Source organism: Pecten maximus, chromosome 12 (genome assembly GCF_902652985.1).
Source record: "Pecten maximus chromosome 12, xPecMax1.1, whole genome shotgun sequence".
NCBI lineage: Eukaryota > Metazoa > Mollusca > Bivalvia > Pectinida > Pectinidae > Pecten > Pecten maximus.
In genome coordinates this window covers 8,173,135-8,195,144 of record NC_047026.1, presented here as the reverse complement: position 1 = coordinate 8,195,144, position 22,010 = coordinate 8,173,135, and the positions used below count along the sequence as shown (strand labels likewise).

Below are 22,010 nucleotides of genomic sequence, written 5' to 3'. Positions count from 1 at the left end.
TCACAGAGGTCAACAAGCTGTCTAAATACACTAAAGGATAAAACATCTATAGACAAGGAGGACGAATACCACAGAGATCAACAAGCTGTCTAAATACACTAAAGGATACAACATCTATAGACAAGGAGGACGAATACCACAGAGATCAACAAGCTGTCTAAATACACTAAAGGATACAACATCTATAGACAAGGAGGACGAATACCACAGAGATCAACAAGCTGTCTAAATACACTAAAGGATACAACATCTATAGACAAGGAGGACGAATACCACAGAGATCAACAAGCTGTCTAAATACACTAAAGGATACAACATCTATAGACAAGGAGGACGAATACCACAGAGATCAACAAGCTGTCTAAATACACTAAAGGATACAACATCTATAGACAAGGAGGACGAATATCACAGAGTCAATACACAAAATCTAAGAAATCAAAACAGACATTATATCCTAATGGAAAGCACGCCACAAAGGCACCAACTCCGCCCTCTTCTCGAAAACCGAAACACAAGCAAGTGTGCTGATGGATGTGTGTGAATGTCGTTTGTCGTTACAATATGTTAGCCTGGGAATATCGTGGAAGTTTTCAGGTTGATATTTCAAATGGGAACGGAAACCGTGCGGAACGAACCAACTATTAAAACTAAAATCACGACAATCGTGTGATGTGGATTGCAAAAGCCGGTAGATGAAGCGAAGTTCGTTTCATAACATCAGGATCTCGAATTCAAAAACTGAAAACACAGCGCACATAATGTTCTCGATCAATATTAGAATCTGTAGATATTCTCGGAAATCAAATGTTTGATGATATTTCAGACAAAACATTCTCTGTACTCCATATGTTGTTATCATATTAAACCTTATGTTATCCTGCTATCGACATGTTCAACCCCGGTACACAATACATTCAGGTCCCAAGACTGTACTTCCGTAGGAATATAAAATTGCAATAATTTTAAAATGATTACTTTTCAAATGTATTTTTCTAGCTGTGCGTCAATCGTTCTGAAATAGAGCACGTGTTTAGTGTATGTATCTTCAATGTAGAAACACTAAATTTTAGAGAGGGTTAGTGGGAAGTAAGAGAAAGACAGTTTTCAGAAAAAATATTATGATAGTACGTCCAGGAATAAAACAAACTCTTAACTAAAATGACACTCCGGGAAAACGAATATGTGAAGCAAACTGTAATTTCAATGAGTTCTCTAGTTCTCATTTGAGAATGTGACTCTTTCCGTTCTTTATGGCGAGTTACGTAGATGAAGACGCCGACCCTTCCGGAACGCCTAGTCTCATTCATGTTTGTGCTTTTCAACCGTTTCCACGCAAATCTATTCTTCTGTTGATACGATGGTCCTGTTATTATGTCGGTATTTTTGGTTATTATTTCTTTAATAGATAAAATGAGAGCAAAGTATGAAAACAATATATCAAACTAAGTACAATTTAAGTAGGACCACGCGTTCCGGAAGATACATCTACCATATCTATAAAGATTAAATCCTGAACAGGTCATTTTCTCAAAACGAAAACTTGATTTATGATGTACAATGCAAAATTAATGAAAACCGAACACACCCAGACTTCAATCGAACAGGAAGTAGAAAATTCAGAGTGAACAGCCAAATGGGCCGCGAAACAATAATTAAAGTACAAGTGTATCTCTGACCGAAGCCCCTGGTGCTAATTCAGACAACAGACAGGAAACATATATCGTAATATATGGAGACTGTAAAATATATTTAATGAGAGCAGCCCGAGGATCGCTAGCAGACAAAAGTTCGGTGTGTTAATCAAAGAACTGAAATCAACAATACCGTAAATGACTTTTTAAAGAGACAATTACTTTGCCCATAGATTCGGTCGGCGATGTTTGTATGGCATTGTCTTCAAATGGCTTGTTGTAATCTCGCAAGTTCTCGCGAGAGGTGCTAAGGTAAACGATTTTTATTCTGTACTTAAGCGTGATGGCACTTTGCACGCCTATGGTCTGAGAAAGAACACCATCCAAATCTCTGGGTGCAAGACACTCTAAGATGAGTTTGGTCAACAGTTACATTTATTGCTGATAGAAACCAAATAACGAATGTGTGGTTATCATGGGATTCCCTCTATTCTACCAAGGTAAGTAGATATAAGTAATTCGGTAGAGCCTCCACCTGACACGAGTTCTTCTGTACTGTGGTCAGTAGCTATCTTGCTCGTATTGAGTAAAAAACCAAAGTCTTGGTATATCAAATTCCTTTCACTGCACCGTGTTCAAAAATTATAAGTACTGTGTCTTGGTAAGGGACACAATTCAAATAGCTTGGGTCTATAGCATAATCTTAGCGTCGAGACTGCGAGGGAACAGAAAATCAATGTATTGGTCCGAGAAACGTTTCCTACTACTGTGACGTGGTCAGATACAGCTGTAAAATTAAGTAACCACTTTTAAACGAAATCATAGTTCCTACTCGAAATCAAGGCATATACGGACAAAAATGATGTCTAGATCTGAACACAGTTCAAATATCTGGGGTCCATGGCAATTCGCGTTGTGACCGTTAGTTATTTGTGTTGTGCCTGAAACAACAGAAAACAAGTATCCTGGCCGAGACACTTCTTCTATAGTACTGTGGTCAAGTAAAGTGTCTGACAAAGGACACAATATCTAGGGACCTATTATTCTGTGGTCAGCAGTGTTATACATGCCCGCCTGAGAGAGAGGACATTATTCTGATGTCTGGACACAGGAAGAGTAAGTAAGTACAGTCAGAAACCCCTACCGTAATCTTCGATCTTCTGATCCCGTGCCAATGTCGATAAAATGTAAAAAGTGTTAGCTTAGGAGAAAATAACCAAAAACTAAAGACACCACTCCTGTAAACTCCGCGGGAACCCCATCGGGAACTAACTTCGTCTACATCACCATAGCTTTGTTTAACCAAAACCAACTGCCAGGTCACCTCCACAGCTGTACCACAAAACGACGTATATAACACCGTCTAATGCTTCTGATAAACAACAGTCTTATCCCTCTCGTGAATATCACTCGTTTTGCACTCATAAACAACAGTCCTGTCTCTCTCATCAACAATAATTTTACCCCTCTCATATATATCAGTCTTATCCCTCTCATAAATACCCCTCTTATCCCTCTCATAAACAACCGTATTATCCCTCTTATAAACATCAGTCTTATCCCACTCATAAACAACAGTCTTATCCCTCTCATAAACAACCGTCACATTCCTCTCATATGCAATCGTCTTATCCCACTCATAAACATCCGTCTTATCCCTCTCATAAACATCCGTCTTATCCCTCTCACAAACAACCGTCTTATCCCCATCTAAACAACAGTCATATCCCTCTCATAAACAACAGTCATATCCCTCTCATGTACAACAGCCTTATTCGCATAAACAAGTCATATCCCTCATGTACAATCGTCTTATTCTCATAAACAACAGTCCCATCCTTCTCAATAACAAGGTAATAAGACTCTTTAGACACTTCATTTTACGTTCAGTATACCACGATAACCTGCAGTTCACCCTACCGCTCTATATACCGTCAAGGGGATCGCGTAATTGTAAACTGAAACTATTGCTGGGTTTGATTATTTTACTGAGCCGCAGATTCCAATAAAGAACTATCTTTTACGAGTTGACTTGAATGTTTTGAAGATAATGGTAGCAATAACGATTGTGCTTTTCAAATATCTATTTTAGTTCTTACGTAAAGCATTGAACAGGAAATGTCATGTTTAGTATGAAATTTTAATCACCGTAACATACCCGATACTGTATAAAAATACTACTCCGGTGTAGTAAGTGTACTCATGGGAATTCATGTGGTTGCAAGTTTCCCTCTTATGTATCGTATCACATTTTTAATTCATAGAGAGAAAATACCCAAAGATAAAAAAAAAACCGACAATATTCCCGAGAAACGAAAATCTGCATGTCGCAGGTAGTGTGAGAACTAGGATAGCATATTGTCTAATTAGCTGGTCCAAAGCCGGCGTCATGATAGGGAGTACAAATTGTGTGTTAAGGGAAATAATTCCCCAGGTTAAACAAGCAATTAACGCCTAACATATGTTCTGAACCTATTCACACGTGATGACAGAGAAATGAGATGTTGTATATAGGTACTGAGCGCCATGGAATGTGTTGATTGGAAATATACCGACACCGTAATAGAAGTCATGTGACCTCCATTCCTGTTAAGAATGCAGTAAATTACTTCCCTCACTCATAGAATAATTGAAGCTTACTTTTCTCTTAACGTTCTAAATAAAAGGGGATTTTACAACTAAACTGTTTGAAAATAATGATTATTTTAACTATCCTAATCTTAATTTGCTCTTTCTGGATAGTTACCTTACAGATTTCCCAACATATGGGCTGTATAAGTTATTTTGTTATCATTACATCTCACGTGAGACATCCACATCACCATGAAAACAGGAAACGACTAAACATCCATGGCCACATCACCATGAAAACAGGGAACGAGTAAACATCCATATCACCATGAGAACAGGAAACGAGTAAACATCCATATCACCATGAAAACAGGAAACGAATAAGCATCCATATCACCATGAAAACAGGAAACGAATAAACATCCATATCACCATGAAAACAGGAAACGAATAAACACCCATATCACCATGACAACAGGAAACGAGTAAACATCCATATCACCACGAGAACAGGAAACAAGGAAACATCCATATCACCATGAAAACAGGAAACGAGTAAACATCCATATCACCATGATTGAAAACAGGAAACGAGTAAACATCCATATCACCATGATTGAAAATAGAGACGTTATTAGAAACCAACCATTGAACAAAAACTACAAATCCAATCGAAAATCATGACAACTCCATGCTAATACAAAAAGATTATGACAAGAGTACGAGAAGAGAGAAGTATATGGGTTATACTGACATGATAAACGCTACTTCTCTAAAGTAGCATTTTCTCTATAAACCATACACCCGAAGCAATGTTTATCACCTTCCACTATTTCACAATATCTATAACTCAAATTATGAATTAATAATTCACACACATCTCACATATAATTGCCTCTATTGCGCTGACAGCATATCCCCTATACCATCTACTTCTATGATTTACTCCTTTATATTGTGCTTCAAGTCTATCCCTTATAATGTCTACCTTCGTAATTCAACCATAAACTCAAATCATTGCAAATGACACCAACACAAAACGGAAACCAGCATTCAGCTATTGGATCCCAAAGACATTTAACACACCATATATAGGTCGATTATGTAAGGCTGGCTACCAACACATATGGATATTCCTGAAGTGTTACCACATCAATTTGAAAACGATCTCTATTAAAAACAGAAATATTTCTAATATTTCCAAGTAGTTCCTAGCACGTTAAAATGTACTCGTTTAAAATGTACTCAAACATTGACAACAAATGAGCTCCCTTTGTATGAACTCTCGAGAAACGAGAAGTAAGATAAAACTATTAAAAAAAAGCAATTTACAAACACAAATTAAAATGTCATTTTTGTATTGTTTCATTAGTTTGCCTCACACAAATTGAATTATGTGGGTTGTGGGGATAATGCGACTGACATTTCAATTTAAATTTCCATAAAAACGAAATTCAGCAGTCGGGGAATTGAAGACACAAGTCGAGTAAGATAAGGCCACAAGTCGCGGACCAATTCGTGTACCGCCACATATAGGAAAACATTACAAAGAACTCGTAAAGCGTTGAATATGATCTGTCCAATACGTGTCTCAAAGTATTCCTTAACTCTAGGTTCTCGTAAAGTTGTGTATCACTAAAAACCCAAACATCCTTGAATTAACTTTTATTTTCGTCAAAACGTCAAAGCCCCGTATTTTGTTTCAAATGAAATATTGACCAGAAAAAGTAAATAGTTCAAGAGATGTTACAGCTTTGGCATGTTGTAAGCAATTCCTTTTTCAGAGAGGATAATATCACAAAATTAAAGTAAACTGTTTTAAAGACAGTAGAAAAAATATCACAAAAGTAGAAAACGATAACCAAATGTTTGGACAAGCTCATACACACCACACAAATTTAAAATAGCAGAAAATGCTGATATCAGATAATAAAGTAAAAAAAAAAAACCTTTAATGACACAAAATGTGAACTTAAAATATTAGAATTCCTAAAATTAAATAGTAACATAAGAATCAGCCAAATTAACATAAATTATATCAGATAATAAAATTAAATTAAAAAAACTTTTTTTTTTAAAAACCTTAAAAATCAGATAATAAAATTAAAATACAAAACAATTTAATGTCACAAAATATAAACTTAAGATATTAGAATTCATGAAATCAAATGGTAACAAAAAAATGATCAGCCAAATAAGCATAAAAATTAAGATATCACCAATCAAATTATGAAAACAGAAAAAAATATCAATATAGATTATCACAGAACATCAATATAATATCAAACATCATACATAGATATCTTGGTGTGGATTATCAGAGGTGAAAATTTCAAATACTCAACAGATTGTTGGTAAATTGATCAATATGTAAATTTACTCCATGCAAAAAGTTTTCAGAATGGTTCAACAGCATTTAAAGATTTAGCAGATTAATATCATTATTCATTTAAATAGTAAAAAACAATATCAGATATTTTAATTCTTAAAAAGAATTATCTGGCAGGGTATGGATATTATCTGTTTTACTATCAGTGACCTTTGTGTCATTGCAGTCTTGGCAGAGTATGTAATTAATCTACGTAATGTTTATATTATACAGTTAAACAACAAACCTGTCGAACAAACTACTTATGCTGAGTGACTTTATAAATGTATAATACTTATATATTGGAGGACGATACTTCAAGGTCTAAAAGTCAATGAGTCGAGAGGTTAAAAGGTCAAACGGACTGAAACTTAGGTTTAGTACCACACGATGAAAAAAACAACACAATGATACAAAGATCAAGTAGAGCATCTGGCTTTTTGTTGAAATTTGATTTCAATTGCCTCATTAATTGTATATTTTCCCCAATTATTAGCAGAATGCATTTGAGTTGTTGTGATTTTGTCGAAAATTGATATTGATTAATTAATTTGTCAAACGGAATTTATATTACGATTAGCCATTTTAAATCATTAACGTATTGATTTGTTTCATCCAACATTGTTTTAAGTTACATTGTTATCATATTACATGCTAGTTATCTTTTGTTATTTTCATACTGCACAAAATATGAAAGTATTCAATATTTAATGTCGGATTTTAACGTGTCAAATTTACAATCAATATCATAGCACTTAAGTCCAGATCACAAACTCTACAGTAGTGTTCAATATATTTGAACAGAAAGACATGCAACGATGTTCAAGCAAGCATACATCTTATCTTTTCAATGTGGTGTCGTTATCTGGTACTCTATCGCCGACAGATAAGGTATGTAAAACATTAGCATCAATAAACAAACATTACAAAGCCATGTTTGAAGCAGGAAGCGAAAGGAGAAATTGAAGCAGGTGCTTTATTGGAAAACGAATAAAAATCATCTGGAGCAGAAGGGAAACTTGGCACCGTCAATAAAACACTTTTTACTTATTGATTGATAATGCAAAAGGTTAACTTAAATATTTCGGACCTAGTTAAGAATTAACACAAGTTCATAGAGAACATGTAATGTTATTAAAAAACAAACGTTTCATATAAATATCTTGGAGAACAAAAGATACATTGTTTGTACTTTGTGTTAGACTTGACATCAAATAATGTTATCTAGACAATAGTTTTCACTTGTATATTTAATTGATATATATATGTATATAACAACAGTTACTGTCTGACTTAGGCTTTCTTTAATATGTAAATAAAGCATAATGTCCACTTGTTCCATCAGGATGACAGCCCCGCCAGATGACGGATATGTTTGCTGTCTAGTCGTGTCAAATTGAGTTTAACTAAGTTGAAAAGTAATTATTTCCAAATTGACAATCTATCCCTTTAATGTCAAATATTTATATTTAAGAAACTGTCTTGTTTGTTAAAACCAGTAGGAGGAACAAACATTTATTACCTCAACAAAGGAATAAATAGACAAAACTAATTTCTGATATATTTACACATAACTGTTTTGACAAAGAAATGTCTGATTGCGTCACAAAGGTGGAATACAAGCCTGTCATCTCAGGAGGATATCATGTTTTATTAGCGAAACATTTACAATGCACCTTCCCGGGTAATCAACATGTTTAATATCAATTCAGCGAAAATTGTCTAGGCTATTAGTCATCTTTCTTCGTTTTTAAATAGAGATACAAATAAAGATTTAAAAATTCGTAATTTGGGGTGACATCCATTATCTTCCCTTCCCTTGGTCCCATACCTTGGCACCTCGCTGATGAGTCCTAAGAGACGAAACATCTTAATGATGTTTTTTTCCCATTATGTAACTCATCTATTATTAATTCGTATTTAAATATATTACTTGTGGTGTGTCTTTTGCATTATCGTATGTAGATGTATCGCAAACATTAATTCAAAATTTAAAATTTAAGATAACCATTGATATTCATGAAAACAGAGCATGAACTTATTTGTTTGTGTATTCTTACTCATGCCGATAACTAGCCACACGAAGGTAAACAAACATGCCAAATTCAAAAATTTACATAAACGTCTTAATGGATGACTGCACATGATATAAGATGTTATTACTCAAGAATAAGAAAAGAAATCCCCATCATATGCACCATTAGAACATGATACATCATACAAGTATGTGTATATTTCTTGGCATCTAAATACAGCATTAGGATTGGGAGATTTTTGAGGACATGTTTTCTTCCGAAATATACATTTAAATACGGCTTGATGAATTACTGCTTTAGATTAAATGTTATTTAAAAAAGAAACTGACACTTTTTGAAAATTAGTACATCATATTATTTATATTGACATCTTCATTAAGAGATAGGGAGGGTCTGGAGATATGTTTTCAGATTGTAAAGACCCATACTTCCATTCCAGACACAATTAACAGAGAAGGTTCACAGAATCTCGGTCGAAACATACCAGGCAGCTCTCCTCAATACTTATAAGCTTTTCTTTCCACATATATATATTTATACGGCATATCAACAGCACATATTTACATTTGTACCACAAGTGGCATTCTAATGGGGCTGATTCTGTCGAGTTTATAGTTACGTAATGCTAAATACACTGCAGGCGTCGAATGACGCTTCAAATATACAACACGGCGATAACAAAAGGATGACAAATACTTCAATAGAATTTCTATAGCTATAAGCAATGGATCTGTCAAGTCGATACCCAGCAGATTACCATTGGATCTGTTTCAAAAAGAATATATTTCTGCAATGTATTTTATAGCCGTGTCACCATTAGGTTTCTGTGTCGGTTTGAACTCCCTCCGGTGTTCATATACAACAGACACGTCCGGCGGATTCTAGGAAAACCTAACCTGTTGTTACAAACATGTCGCTTGTTGACATGTGATACAGGTCTGTTAAACGTATCAGATTTCAGTTAAATATCCCTTAAACCAGTCCTTGAGTGGACCATCCTTATGTTGACATCACTTAAGCTGTTGAAAATATGTCAACTGAAACCTGTTATATGTGACTGCAAACACTTGATTTTGAAACAAGTATTAAACATCAATAAACACTGAACAACTAATCATTGTTTAAAACATCACACTATACTATAATAAGCACTCGGACAACGACGCCGATACCATCGTAAAGCTATCTGCATTATGTAATATGTTTTTCGTATTAAATCCGGCAAGTAAACTTCAAAGTGAAGTGCCCAATTGACAACACGTATAACAAATGAAGTAGCTTACCTGTGGCGCCCAGGTGTAATTATGATGACGGGTGGAAGATCTAACTCGTCCCCAGCGGTACTACCGTAGTGGGACATGATTGTCTCGTGCTTGTCTCGTGCGAATACAGAGCCTGTTAAAGTTTTCCCGCCGACTTCCACAGGAGGCGAAAGACGTACGGATTTCAAACACATAATCACTACTAATAGTACTGGTGTTCGATCGCCTAGGTAACGGCGAGAGGAAAACCCTCATGTGATCCAGCATTATCAGAAAGCATGTTTCGAATTCCATTTACAAATAAATTGTGGCTATATATTGCAGTAAATCACTTATCTATTCGTCCGTCTGATTACAGATGTAATTCTGCCGACGAGAGCCAAACGAGCCCGGCTCGTGTCTCTCCAACACTATGGTTAGCCGTCTTTGGCCTGGGCTCCGTATATTTCATAATAAAACAGTTTCACATCGATCTAACAGTGTTCCCATTGATTACAGAGCCTTAGTGTATCCCAACCGCTGTCAACGCTGTGGTACAAAACAGTCACTCCTCCAGAACAAACAAAGAGTCATTTTTGTTTTAAAGTTTATATTTTTCACTGGCAGAAGTGAGATGTAACAAAAACCTTGATTACAAAGACTTTTTAGCACTTCCTAATACAACCAACACTCGAGTATAAAACGGTCATTACTCGACACCAACGACACAGAAATTTTAAGGTTTTTATTCACTAGCAGAAGAGCTGATGTTCAAAAGACACAAGATAAAAGCATATTTTATTGGTTTATTTTGTTTAACATCCTATTAACAGGCAGGGTCATTCAAGGACTTGCCAGGTTTGGAGGTGAAGGAAAGCCGGAGTTCCCGGAGAAAAATCACCGGCCTACGGTCAGTACCTGGCAACTGCCCCCACGTAGGTTTCGAACTTGCAACCCAGAGGTGGAGCGCTAGTGATAAAGTGTCGGGACACCTTAACCACTCGGCCACCGCGGCCCCATATATTTTATTGGAACTTTGTAGCAGATAGATATAATCTATATAATTTTTCTTCGATCTGATTCTTGGTTTGAAGGGTGACGATAAGTTAAATTGTACATCAATACATGCTGGAGCTTCCCAGATGAAAGATATAAAAAGCTATTATATTTAAATATCACAGGGAGTTTCGGCCAAGTATGTATTACAACTAATCATGGAACACTGAATGGATAAATGATAAATTATCCTAGTTATCCGAGAAAGGGCTAAATATGTATAGCTTTGAGTGTTGTTGTGAAGGGCAGTACAGAAAATGGAATTCAAAACGAGAAACGCTAAGGAAAGAGGCAATCTGCAGTGTGACCAGACATCGATGATTGATGACGGGGAAATGGTCCAGATTTATTAACGCTTTCCATATTGACAGCATCAATTGATGAGAGAAAACAGTCGCCGGTGTTATCAGTAAATTTCGTATACAAGAAAGGAATAGATATTTATGTAATGAAGAGTGGAAGGAAATTTAATAACAGCGCACGTTTTCACTTCACATTAAAATAAACTTTGCACTTTTTCAGTTTTCTCGGTCATACAGTGGGTATCTCCGAGTAATGTGTAGACTCAAGTCTGGGTGACTTGAAATAGTGTTTTACTAAATACAGATCTAGAAACATTGCTTCTCCGACACATTATATCAAGGGAATCACCAGGGTCTAACGCTGCATTATCATGAAATGGGTCCAGATTCGCGCTCCATATTTAATAATGCTTAAGTGTTTATCCCTCTCTAGAGTTTGGTTGTCCACTGAGCCAAGTACCAATGCTTCAAAGTTCAATTTTGATGTTAAATGGTCCACTGAACTAGGTACCAACGTTTCGTTATCTTAATCTGGAGTTTGGTTGTCCACTGAGCTAAGTACCAATGCTTCAAAGTTTATGTTAGATGTTAATTTGTCTACTGAGCTAGGTAGCAACGTTTCGTTATCTTATTCTGGAGTTTGGTTGTCCACTGAGCTAAGTACCAATGCTTCAAAATTAGATTTTGATGTTAATTGGCCCCTAAGCTAGGTACCAACGTTTCGTTATCTTTATCAGGCATTTGGTTGTCCGCTGAGCTAAGTACCAATGCTTCAAAGTTCAATTTTGATGTTAATTGGTCCACTGAGCTAGGTAGCAACGTTTTGTTATCTTATTCTGGAGTTTGGTTGTCAACTGAGCTAAGTACCAATGCTTCAAAGTTAGATTTTGATGTTAATTGGCCCCTAAGCTAGGTACCAACGTTTCGTTATCTTTATCAGGCATTTGGTTGTCCGCTGAGCTAAGTACCAATGCTTCAAAGTCCAATTTTGATGTTAATTGGTCCACTGAGCTAGGTAGCAACGTTTCGTTATCTTATTCTGGAGTTTGGTTGTCAACTGAGCTAAGTACCAATGCTTCAAAGTTTGATTTTGATGTTAATTGGTCCACTGAGCTAGGTAGCAACGTTTCGTTATCTTATTCTGGAGTTTGGTTGTCAACTGAGCTAAGTACCACTGCTTCAAAGTTAGATTTTGATGTTAATTGGTCCACTGAGCTAGGTAGCAACGTTTCGTTATCTTATTCTGGAGTTTGGTTGTCTACTGAGCTAAGTACCAATGCTTCAAAGTTAGATTTTGATGTTCATTGGTCCACTGAGCTAGGTATTATCACTCAGTATAGTTTAGCTGTCCTCTGAGCTAGGTACCAACACGTTAGTATCTTATTCTCGAGTTTGATTTTAACTGAGCTAGGTAACAACGCTTAGTGGTTAATCATAAAAATGTATTGTCCCTCGAGCCAGATGCCAAAGCGGAAGTGCTATAATGTTTGATTTGGAGTCGAACTTGATACTGACTAAAGACAAATGATGGTATGTTTAGTTCTAAGAATCTATTGTCAGCGCTTGTATTCATCAACACATTTTAAATCCTGACACTCGTACAGTTTATTGGTGATATAAACTCCAGAACAATGATATCATAAAACATGACACCTATATGTCCATATTTGAAACACCTATGAATTATTGCAAAACAAACACATTCTTATCCGTCATTACTGGACAAATAATCACTGGTCTGACGGAATATTGTTGGCGAAATGTAGAATCACTGAATATGCCGTCAAATAAAAGAAATAAGTATTGCCATGAGGTGTGAAATCACAAATAAATATGTCAGCCCCAGGACAGCGGATGTGAAGACTTTATTCTAAACCTTGTCATAACCTTAGAATAGCAACAAGGGAGATAACTTAAATAGTATTGGTCTGGTAAGACACTAGCTGTCCCATACCGACTGGACTAAGTGGCAAGATTTCACTTAAATACCTACCTCAGTACAACGTAAGTCTAATAAGCCAGAGGTATATGGTTTGCTTCCAAGCAGAGGAACTTATACACACACGGAGCAAATGTAAGAAAACAAATATTTAAGCTTGTTCAATGACGTGATATTTTCTAAAGGGGAAGTATGCAACCCCGCTAAGTATTTATATAAGCAGCTTCTTTCTGACTCTTCCCGGGAGAATTTCTCTTTTGTCTTTTCTTCCTACCAATTTCGCTAGAGAAAATTTCTTTCTAGTTTTTTTCTTCCGACCAATTCCGCTAGATAGAATCTCTCAGTAACCCCAGTAGATACTAGCTGCTTCCTGCTGAATCAGCTGGGAAGAATTTCTCTTAGCCAATCCTTACTACCGAATTGTTCGGAGATAATTATTTTAGCTCATTTGGTAGAGCATTAGACTAGTAAGCCAGGGTCCCCAGGTTCAAAGCTTCATACCCGTGTCGATTTGAGTTTCCCGGGAAGCTGAGAAACTGGTCGTAGCGGTGTCGTGGTTGTGATGGCATGTGACGGACCTCCCGTATATTGTTCAGTGGGATAGTCACCAACTACTACAGGGAGACCCTGCCTCATAATGACCCTGGCTGTTCATGGGGTGATTAACCCGTCAAACAAACAAACTGGGTTCCAAGGTTCCATCCCTATCGGATGCCTTGGCCTCTGTTATACAGAGATTATGTTAACAGTGTCTTGTTAAAGAAGATGGAGAACACCTGTTCAGGTGTGTCTGGCAGTGTTCAACTAGGAAATGGTAACCACGATATTCTTAGTGAATGAAAACAAAAACGAAGACAAAACTTCAACTTTTAAATATTGGCTTCCGATGATATCAAAAAACATCCTTCTTAGGAATCTTAGCTCGTGCCAATTTATTGAATCATGCCAGGAATGACGACAGTGACCTTGTTTAGTTCTAAATTTAAACTCGTTCAAGATATTTTGTTTATCACCATTCGCAAAAATGCTTTAGATATTTTTTGTTAATCTAAAGCACCGTTAATTTGCCACTTGGTGCAACTCCTCGAAAGAAAAAGATGGCGAGGAACATTTATTGAAAATCACTGTATTATTCATGTAGGACTAAACTACATATGGCTTCGGTTATTGTCGTTAATAAGAGCCTCGTCATGGTATGTGGCTATCAGATGTAAATAATTTTATGACAATTATATAGGAATGTTTGTAAGGAAAATAACTTTAACCTTTAGTATGTCGAACAGACATCCGCACATACACGGATATCTCACTAACGACCATCTGTGCTGTACACGACAAGCACAATAAAACTCGGACCAGGTACATTGTACACACACATTTTTCAATTATGACGATCTGGCAAGACTTCCATTAAATTTGCACCAACATCCAATACGACCTCGAAGTTAAGACATTAAATTTAGTGTGCTTTTTTTTCTTTTTCTTTTTTTATATATACTTTTCTTTTTTCCTTTTTTTCCCCTTTTCCTCCCGAAAAGGTCGAAGTAACTTTATTCCGCCATATTATACATTTTTTTCAGTATCGATAATTTTGATAGCGTTGCAAAGGATATATTTCTGATAATCTATAACAATTTCAAAAAAGGGTCGGGGTGCTGTTCATAGAATCGAACAAAAAAAGGGGTATGACAATATTTCAGTAAAGCAGCCCTTATCATGATCCATAGACTCCGGAATTTTAAGAAACCTTGAATACGTACACATATTTGTTATTACTACTGAATGACAGTAGTGAGTTTAATATATCAGAAATATCATTATAACTAGGTATATACCCGCGTTCCGGATCATACAATTTTTGTTGACTCATTCACTACGTGTATATAAGCCATTAAGCGTCTGATAAAGTGATAACGAATTCTAGGCTCAATTCCAAAATGAATAAGAGCCATCAGATTTTAACTTAATGTCAACAAGTCTCTAAATACTTTGTACGGGCCGTCAGAGTTTAACTAAGTCTCGGTTAATACTTTATACGGACCGTCAGAGTTTAACTAAGTCTCGGTTAATACTTTGTACGGGCCGTCAGAGTTTAACTAAGTCTCGGTTAATACTTTGTACGGGCCGTCAGAGTTTAACTAGGTCTCGGTTAATACTTTATACGGGCCGTCAGAGTTTAACTAGGTCTCGGTTAATACTTTGTACGGGCCGTCAGATTTTAACTAGGTCTCGGTTAATACTTTGTACGGGCCGTCAGATTTTAACTAAATGTCGGTTAATACTTTGTACGGGCCGCCAGATTTTAACTAGGTCTCGGTTAATACTTTGTACGGGCCGCCAGATTTTAACTAGGTCTTAAGGTTAATACTTTGTACGGGCCGTCAGAGTTTAACTAGGTCTCGGTTAATACTTTGTACGGGCCGCCAGATTTTAACTAGGTCTCGGTTAATACTTTGTACGGGCCGTCAGATTTTAACTAGGTCTCGGTTAATACTTTGTACGGGCCGTCAGAGTTTAACTAGGTCTCGGTTAATACTTTGTACGGGCCGTCAGATTTTAACTAGGTCTCGGTTAATACTTTGTACAGACCGTCAGGTTTTAACTAAATGTCGGTTAATACTTTGTACGGGCCGCCAGATTTTAACTAGGTCTCGGTTAATACTTTGTACGGGCCGTCAGATTTTAACTGGTCTTAAGGTTAATACTTTGTACGGGCCGCCAGATTTTAACTAGGTCTCGGTTAATATCTTTGTACGGGCCGTCAGATTTTAACTAGGTCTCGGTTAATACTTTGTACAGATCGTCAGGTTTTAACTAAATGTCGATTAATACTTTGTACGGGCCGCCAGATTTTAACTAGGTCTCGGTTAATACTTTGTACGGGCCGCCAGATTTTAACTAGGTCTTAAGGTTAATACTTTGTACGGGCCGCCAGATTTTAACTAGGTCTCGGTTAATACTTTGTACGGGCCGTCAGATTTTAACTAAGTCTCGGTTAATACTTTATACGGACCGTCAGATTTTAACTAGGTCTCGGTTAATATCTTTAAATTGATTTGGCTTATCACTGTGTCTACCAATATCTTTCGGTAATAAAATCTTCGCACCTCACTAGTAGTTACAATCTATATGTCCTAGACCACAGGGACCTGGGGATTTGTCAAAATTTACAAGGTACGTGTAACCTTACCTTCTAACATGCACATAACATTACTAAATGTCTTAGAAGGTAGATCTACATTCAATATATACGTCACACTCTGAGGAGTGCCATGATTCATTTTTACAGATTGGTCGAATTATCTAAAACATCAAGTGATGTTGCATCGTCTAGACATCGGGATGGGTCCAATACACACAGACTGGTACAGATTCTGAAGTTTCTGTGCCTTGGAGTTCTCGCTGGACAGACTGACATAGATTCTCAAGCCCCTGTGCCTTGGAGTTCTATCCAGACAGACTGACATAGATTATCAAGCCCCTGGGCCGTGGAGTTCTCGCCAGACAGACTGACATAGATTATCAAGCCCTGTGTCGTGGAGTTCTCGCCAGACAGACTGGCATAGATTCTCAAGCGCCTGTGCCTTCGAGTTCTCGCCAGACAGACTGACATAGATTCCCAAGCCCCTGTGCCCCGGAGTTCTCGCCAGACAGACTATTTACTGGTAGATCATGAATTGATGTAGTGTGTATATCACACGAGACAGGATCGAATCTGTGTTAGTTGACGAAGTAAATACACTCAGATATCACAACAACTGGTGTTAATGTACAAGGTACTTGCACAACAAAAGTAACAGTACATTTCAAATCGACCGGTAATATATATATCGTCCCCGTCTAAGTGGGTGGGCGTGGTTCAGGCGTGCGGGGAGGGTTATAATAGAGTTAAATGTCGTCGATACATAAAACGTATTACTTCAAAATAAATTCTATACATGTAATTTGATAAAACAAAAGTTTGAATGGGTGATTTGACATTTGGTGTGGATTTAGGGTTATAAATTCCAGTATGAATACAGTATTGCGTAATAGTAGGTATATCACGATTATCTGCCATCATTACATTGAATATTTTAACATGTATAAAACGATGTTTAACTCTCTGATACATATAAGATTTACACAAATATTTCACGACGCCAAACTTTGAATTTCACACGTGTAAATGTACAAACTTTCGTTTATAAGTTTGTATACAAGATAGCGTTGTCGTCTGCTATTTACACAAGCGTGTCCGATTCCTATGTGGGTCCGTACAAACATTTCCTTATTAAGATAATCTGAACAAATTTATTGACCACATTTTTTTCTCTAGACGAGATTTAACCTATAAACAGGGTTCTATTATGGAAATGTATTTGGTGTTACAGTGTGAATTACCTGACCAGGTATACATGTTTATAAACCTGTCCCTACACACGTGTCTTTTAACACACCTATACACATTCATTGTTGATAGCATACCTGTCATCACCTGTATATAAAGGTATGTACACAGTAAGTCAAACCGATTAAGGTAGGGTAAGATTTGGTAAATATATATATATACTTACATCTCACTGTCACTGTTACACGAATGGTTCTGCATCTTCGCTGTAATACGTAATATCCACAGACAACACAGATGTAATATAATCCCTCGATATTATTGACACACAGGGCTCAGTGAGACCGGACGAACGTGCGGAGTTGACCTCCTCAAACTTTATACGTCGACTATATACACACTGTAATATTACCGGACCTGTGTAATTTTCTACTATTTACATCCGGGTCACCATGAGCGATATATGACGCGCGGGTCTCGAGGAAGCCTTCATGCCCCCGGTAACAGATTATCACCTTTGTGCTCTAGATATGAAAGTGCCTCGCGGATAACACCCCAGCGCTTCACATGTCCATTGCTCGTCTTGTGAAATATATTTTTGCTCATTTGAGAAGACCATCACTGATTACAAATCGATTACACTTGGAAGAGTGGCACGCGCGCGTTACAATAAGCTGCAATATTGCGGTTGATGATGCTGTGTTAATCCCGCCATGTGTACCTGTACCGGCTTCTAGATTTCATGGCCACGGAAGAAATCCACGCGCCGATTTGTACTGGTGCCGATATTACTTGATGCGCACACACAAATGCCACATATGAAAAAAGGATGTGTTTGATAATCGGCTCCAAATTCCTCTCGGAAACCATTCAAAACTGATGCATGTTACTGTAGTGCCACGGCGCACGAAGTAACCTCGCGTTTGTGCCTCGTGTGAAGCCAACAACAGTGGCAGTGAGAGTACCACTCTACTAGAATGTACTATATTATTGTATCGGTAATATCTTCCTACTGTACATGGCGAAAATACAACACAGAATCTTAAAACCGGAACACGCGGATCTCAATATAACGATAAAATATCTTTAAACGTCGCCGTACACAATATAAAATCTATCTTCTTTACAAATCAGGAGATTACATCCCAGCTTTAAGTTGCATGTTAGAAAGGATAACCCAGTTCCACATGAGTATTACGAGATAAGGGTATTATTTCAGTTGATTTGACAGTGAGTGGTTGGCGCGTGATGCTGCAGGTACTCGCTGAGCGTAATACAAGCTATAAAGGATACTTAGGTGTATTTGTACAAACACGAGATGTTTATTTATATAATACTCACATGGCTTGTAAACTATGGAATATAGTCACGCGATGCACGTGCTATTGTATCGCTAACGTAGGAGAGGATCAATGTCGACAGACATATCTCAATATCAGTATAATTCCAATTGTTGCCGGGACCAAGCCCACAAGTAGTAAACTTATATAATATCGGAGTCGACAACACAATCCAAAGTAATACATATGATTTGTACACGTATATCTGTATATGTAAAGCTATAAACTCTATTTTCAAAATTGTGCATTTGTGCTGTCTGTAGGGTTCATTGGACCTTGGAATTAATTCCTAACACGGTCCATAGTATACCATCATACTTTATTTCCTACAGAAGGATTTGAAATCGACAAAAAAGAGAGAGAGAGAGAGAGAGAGAGAGAGAGAGAGAGAGAGAGAGAGAGAGAGAGAGAGAGAGAGAGAGAGAGAGGGTGTCAATGCGGTAAGAAAAGTTACAGGACTAAAATTTATCCCCCGCGTGAATCCGTCAAAGTCATATATGTTTTATACAGATGTTTAGAACACGATAATTACTATGACGTCATAGACTAAATGATGACGTCACACTGAGGCAATGAATATAAGCCTAAGACAGACAATTGAAGAATCGGGAAATGCATGTTCTTTTTTTCGCAGTATCCGAGAAAATCCTGAGTCACATAACAAAAAGACATAAGGTTTCGGGTTTATTTGAAATCGATGAACATTCTTCACTGGTTTCATTAATCTCGTATGAAATGAAAACTAGAAGGGATGCTACATGTGTATAGCTACCCTTGTGTATTGGCGATAAGAGGCCCGCTACCTTTCCTAATCCAGTTACGTCTATTGAAATCGATTACTGAGTACTTGAACACCACGGGTCAGCGGTTTTGTCCTCAAATCTTTCCATTCAGTGCGAGATTACAGTCGGTGTACACAGTGAGTACCGCAATATTACTGGTCGTATCTAATTAACGGTATATATATATATTACTAAGTATACACACAGTTTACTTGTCTGTACTGTCGCTATTACTACTTGGCATATATATCTATTTCTAGTAATACGCATCCAAGATTAGTTTGTTAGGATCCAGTACCTATGTTGGATTATACCGTCGTTATTACTTACTGGTTTGGTTTGTTTTTGTTTAACGTCCTATTAACAGCCAGGGTCATTAAAGGACGTGCCAGGTTTAGGAGGTGGAGGAAAGCCGGAGTACCCGGAGAAAAACCACCGACCTACGGTCAGTACCTGGCGACTGCCCCACGTAGGTTTCGAACTCACGTCCCAGAGGTGGAGGACTAGCGATAAAGTGGTGGGACACCTTAACCACTTGGCCAGTGCGATTTCTCCCCAACAAAGAATATGGACCACAAAACTCATTTTAGATGGAGGCTTAATCCCCCTACTAGATCATTTCCTGTGTTAACATAACTGTAACAAGAGGTACACTGGGCTTGTATTGCTCACCTACTACTAATGCATTTACTAGACCCTATATATTACTAAGTATATATATATAGATGGCTGGGATTCTGACCTCCACCGACATCATCCCTATAACCATATCGCCCCTTACTCTATTCATCTTCCTCACACCATCGCTCCGACTCCATAGAATCCTTATCAATCATTAAGTAAAGTAATAGACAAAATATATCATGGTTTCATAAATTAATAGATAAAATATATCACAGTTTTATAATTAAATAAAAAAAAAAATAGATCACGGCTTTACGAATTAATATTTAAAATTGATCATGTCCTTATATAGTAATAGACAAAATGTATCACAAATTGATAAATTAATAAACAAAATAGATCACGGCTTAATAAATTTGATATATAAAATTTATCACGCGTTTATAAAGTAATTGACAAAAATGTCACAGTTTCATAAAAAAAATAATTACATCACGGTTTTACAAAACGATACACAAAAATTTATTTTGGTTTTATAGATAGACAAGCTATATCGGTGTTTAGTACACGTACCAAGTGTTTGTATATCACAGCTATGATCTCATGACGGTGTGCCCGTTTATATTTACGTATAAATGTACATGTATGTGTATATAATAGCGGAATTGAGATAGATCTTATTTGACAAGAGATTTATCGAAACCTATCAATATTGTTATACTTAAGAGAACAGCCCGCTCCCTATAAGATTTAAAATTGATCTTAAACATGGCTTTAAGTTTGTGATTTCGCAATTACATTTATATATCGGAGTTGTTTACATAGAATATCGGTACTAAGCACGCATACATACAAATCACAGACTTTGATCGCCGTGGAATGTATATTCTAATTACCGTTACGTTTCCGGATCACATTTCTATCTGTAAATATTTTGTTAATTTATATACACTATCGATGATAGAAAACGTTTGATGTTTATTTTCGCCCCTAGCAAACTACTTATATCTATCCATTAACCTGCGTATATTAGATAAGTATGCTGGTACTTATACATACATAACACATTATCAATTGCAGATGATACGCATGCATTGCACGCACCTGCATGTCAAACCTCTTACCTGTACGGTCAAGTTCTGGATATTTAAATTTTCCCTTTTACAAATTGTTTTCATTAAATTACTAAATCAAATATTTTAACTTCACAATTGGTTTTTAAAATCTACATGTGAAAACGTGAAATTTATTTTAACACGTATTTACAAGTCCAGTTTGAGTTTGTCGTGAAGGTAAATTTATTATGCTCTTACGGCCTGCATTGTAATCAATTGTATTAAATAAGATAAGATCACTAGGGTGTGCAGAAAGCCTTGAGGGGTTTATTACAGTGACTTTACAAGCACTCGGGTCGACCCGGGGACACTTTCAGGACATTTTCAAAAGAACTGTCGAATCACTTTAAGGATATAACGCTAACTGCCAGTGGATTTTAAATGTTGACATCGCGCTATACAGTGTATATACCCCGCGGTGCTGTCAGAAAACCTCGTCAATTCTGGATGTCTTTGAAATTCCATTGTAGCAATTTACGTATGTTTTTGAGCTGAAGGCATGTAATATTTGTATTCCGGACAACCTGGGGTCAATCTGATCGTGGACGCTTGACCTCAATGTCTGACCCGTACATATCAACAGTTGATTAACGATTAATGGTCGAACGGAAGTGACAGGGCTGTGTGGTCGATCTAGATTCTGTTGTCGACACTGGATATCTATAATGAATC

General features: G+C 36.9%; 1 protein-coding gene across 4 annotated transcripts in view; it reads right to left on the bottom strand.

Moving 5' to 3' along the window:
* Nucleotides 1-18,239, bottom strand: part of LOC117338824 (endothelin-converting enzyme 1-like) — a 75,024-nt gene extending 56,785 nt beyond the window's left edge. For 2 of the 4 annotated variants that reach the window (XM_033900181.1, XM_033900182.1), the window contains exon 1: nucleotides 17,704-18,239. In XM_033900181.1, the coding sequence (XP_033756072.1) occupies nucleotides 17,704-17,738 (35 nt within the window). In that variant the 5' untranslated portion in view covers nucleotides 17,739-18,239. Of the gene's footprint in view, nucleotides 1-9,892; nucleotides 10,096-17,703 lie in introns of those variants that run through there. The other 2 variants (XM_033900178.1, XM_033900180.1) reach the window with 2 other exon arrangements.
* Nucleotides 18,240-22,010: the final 3,771 nt, after the last annotated feature.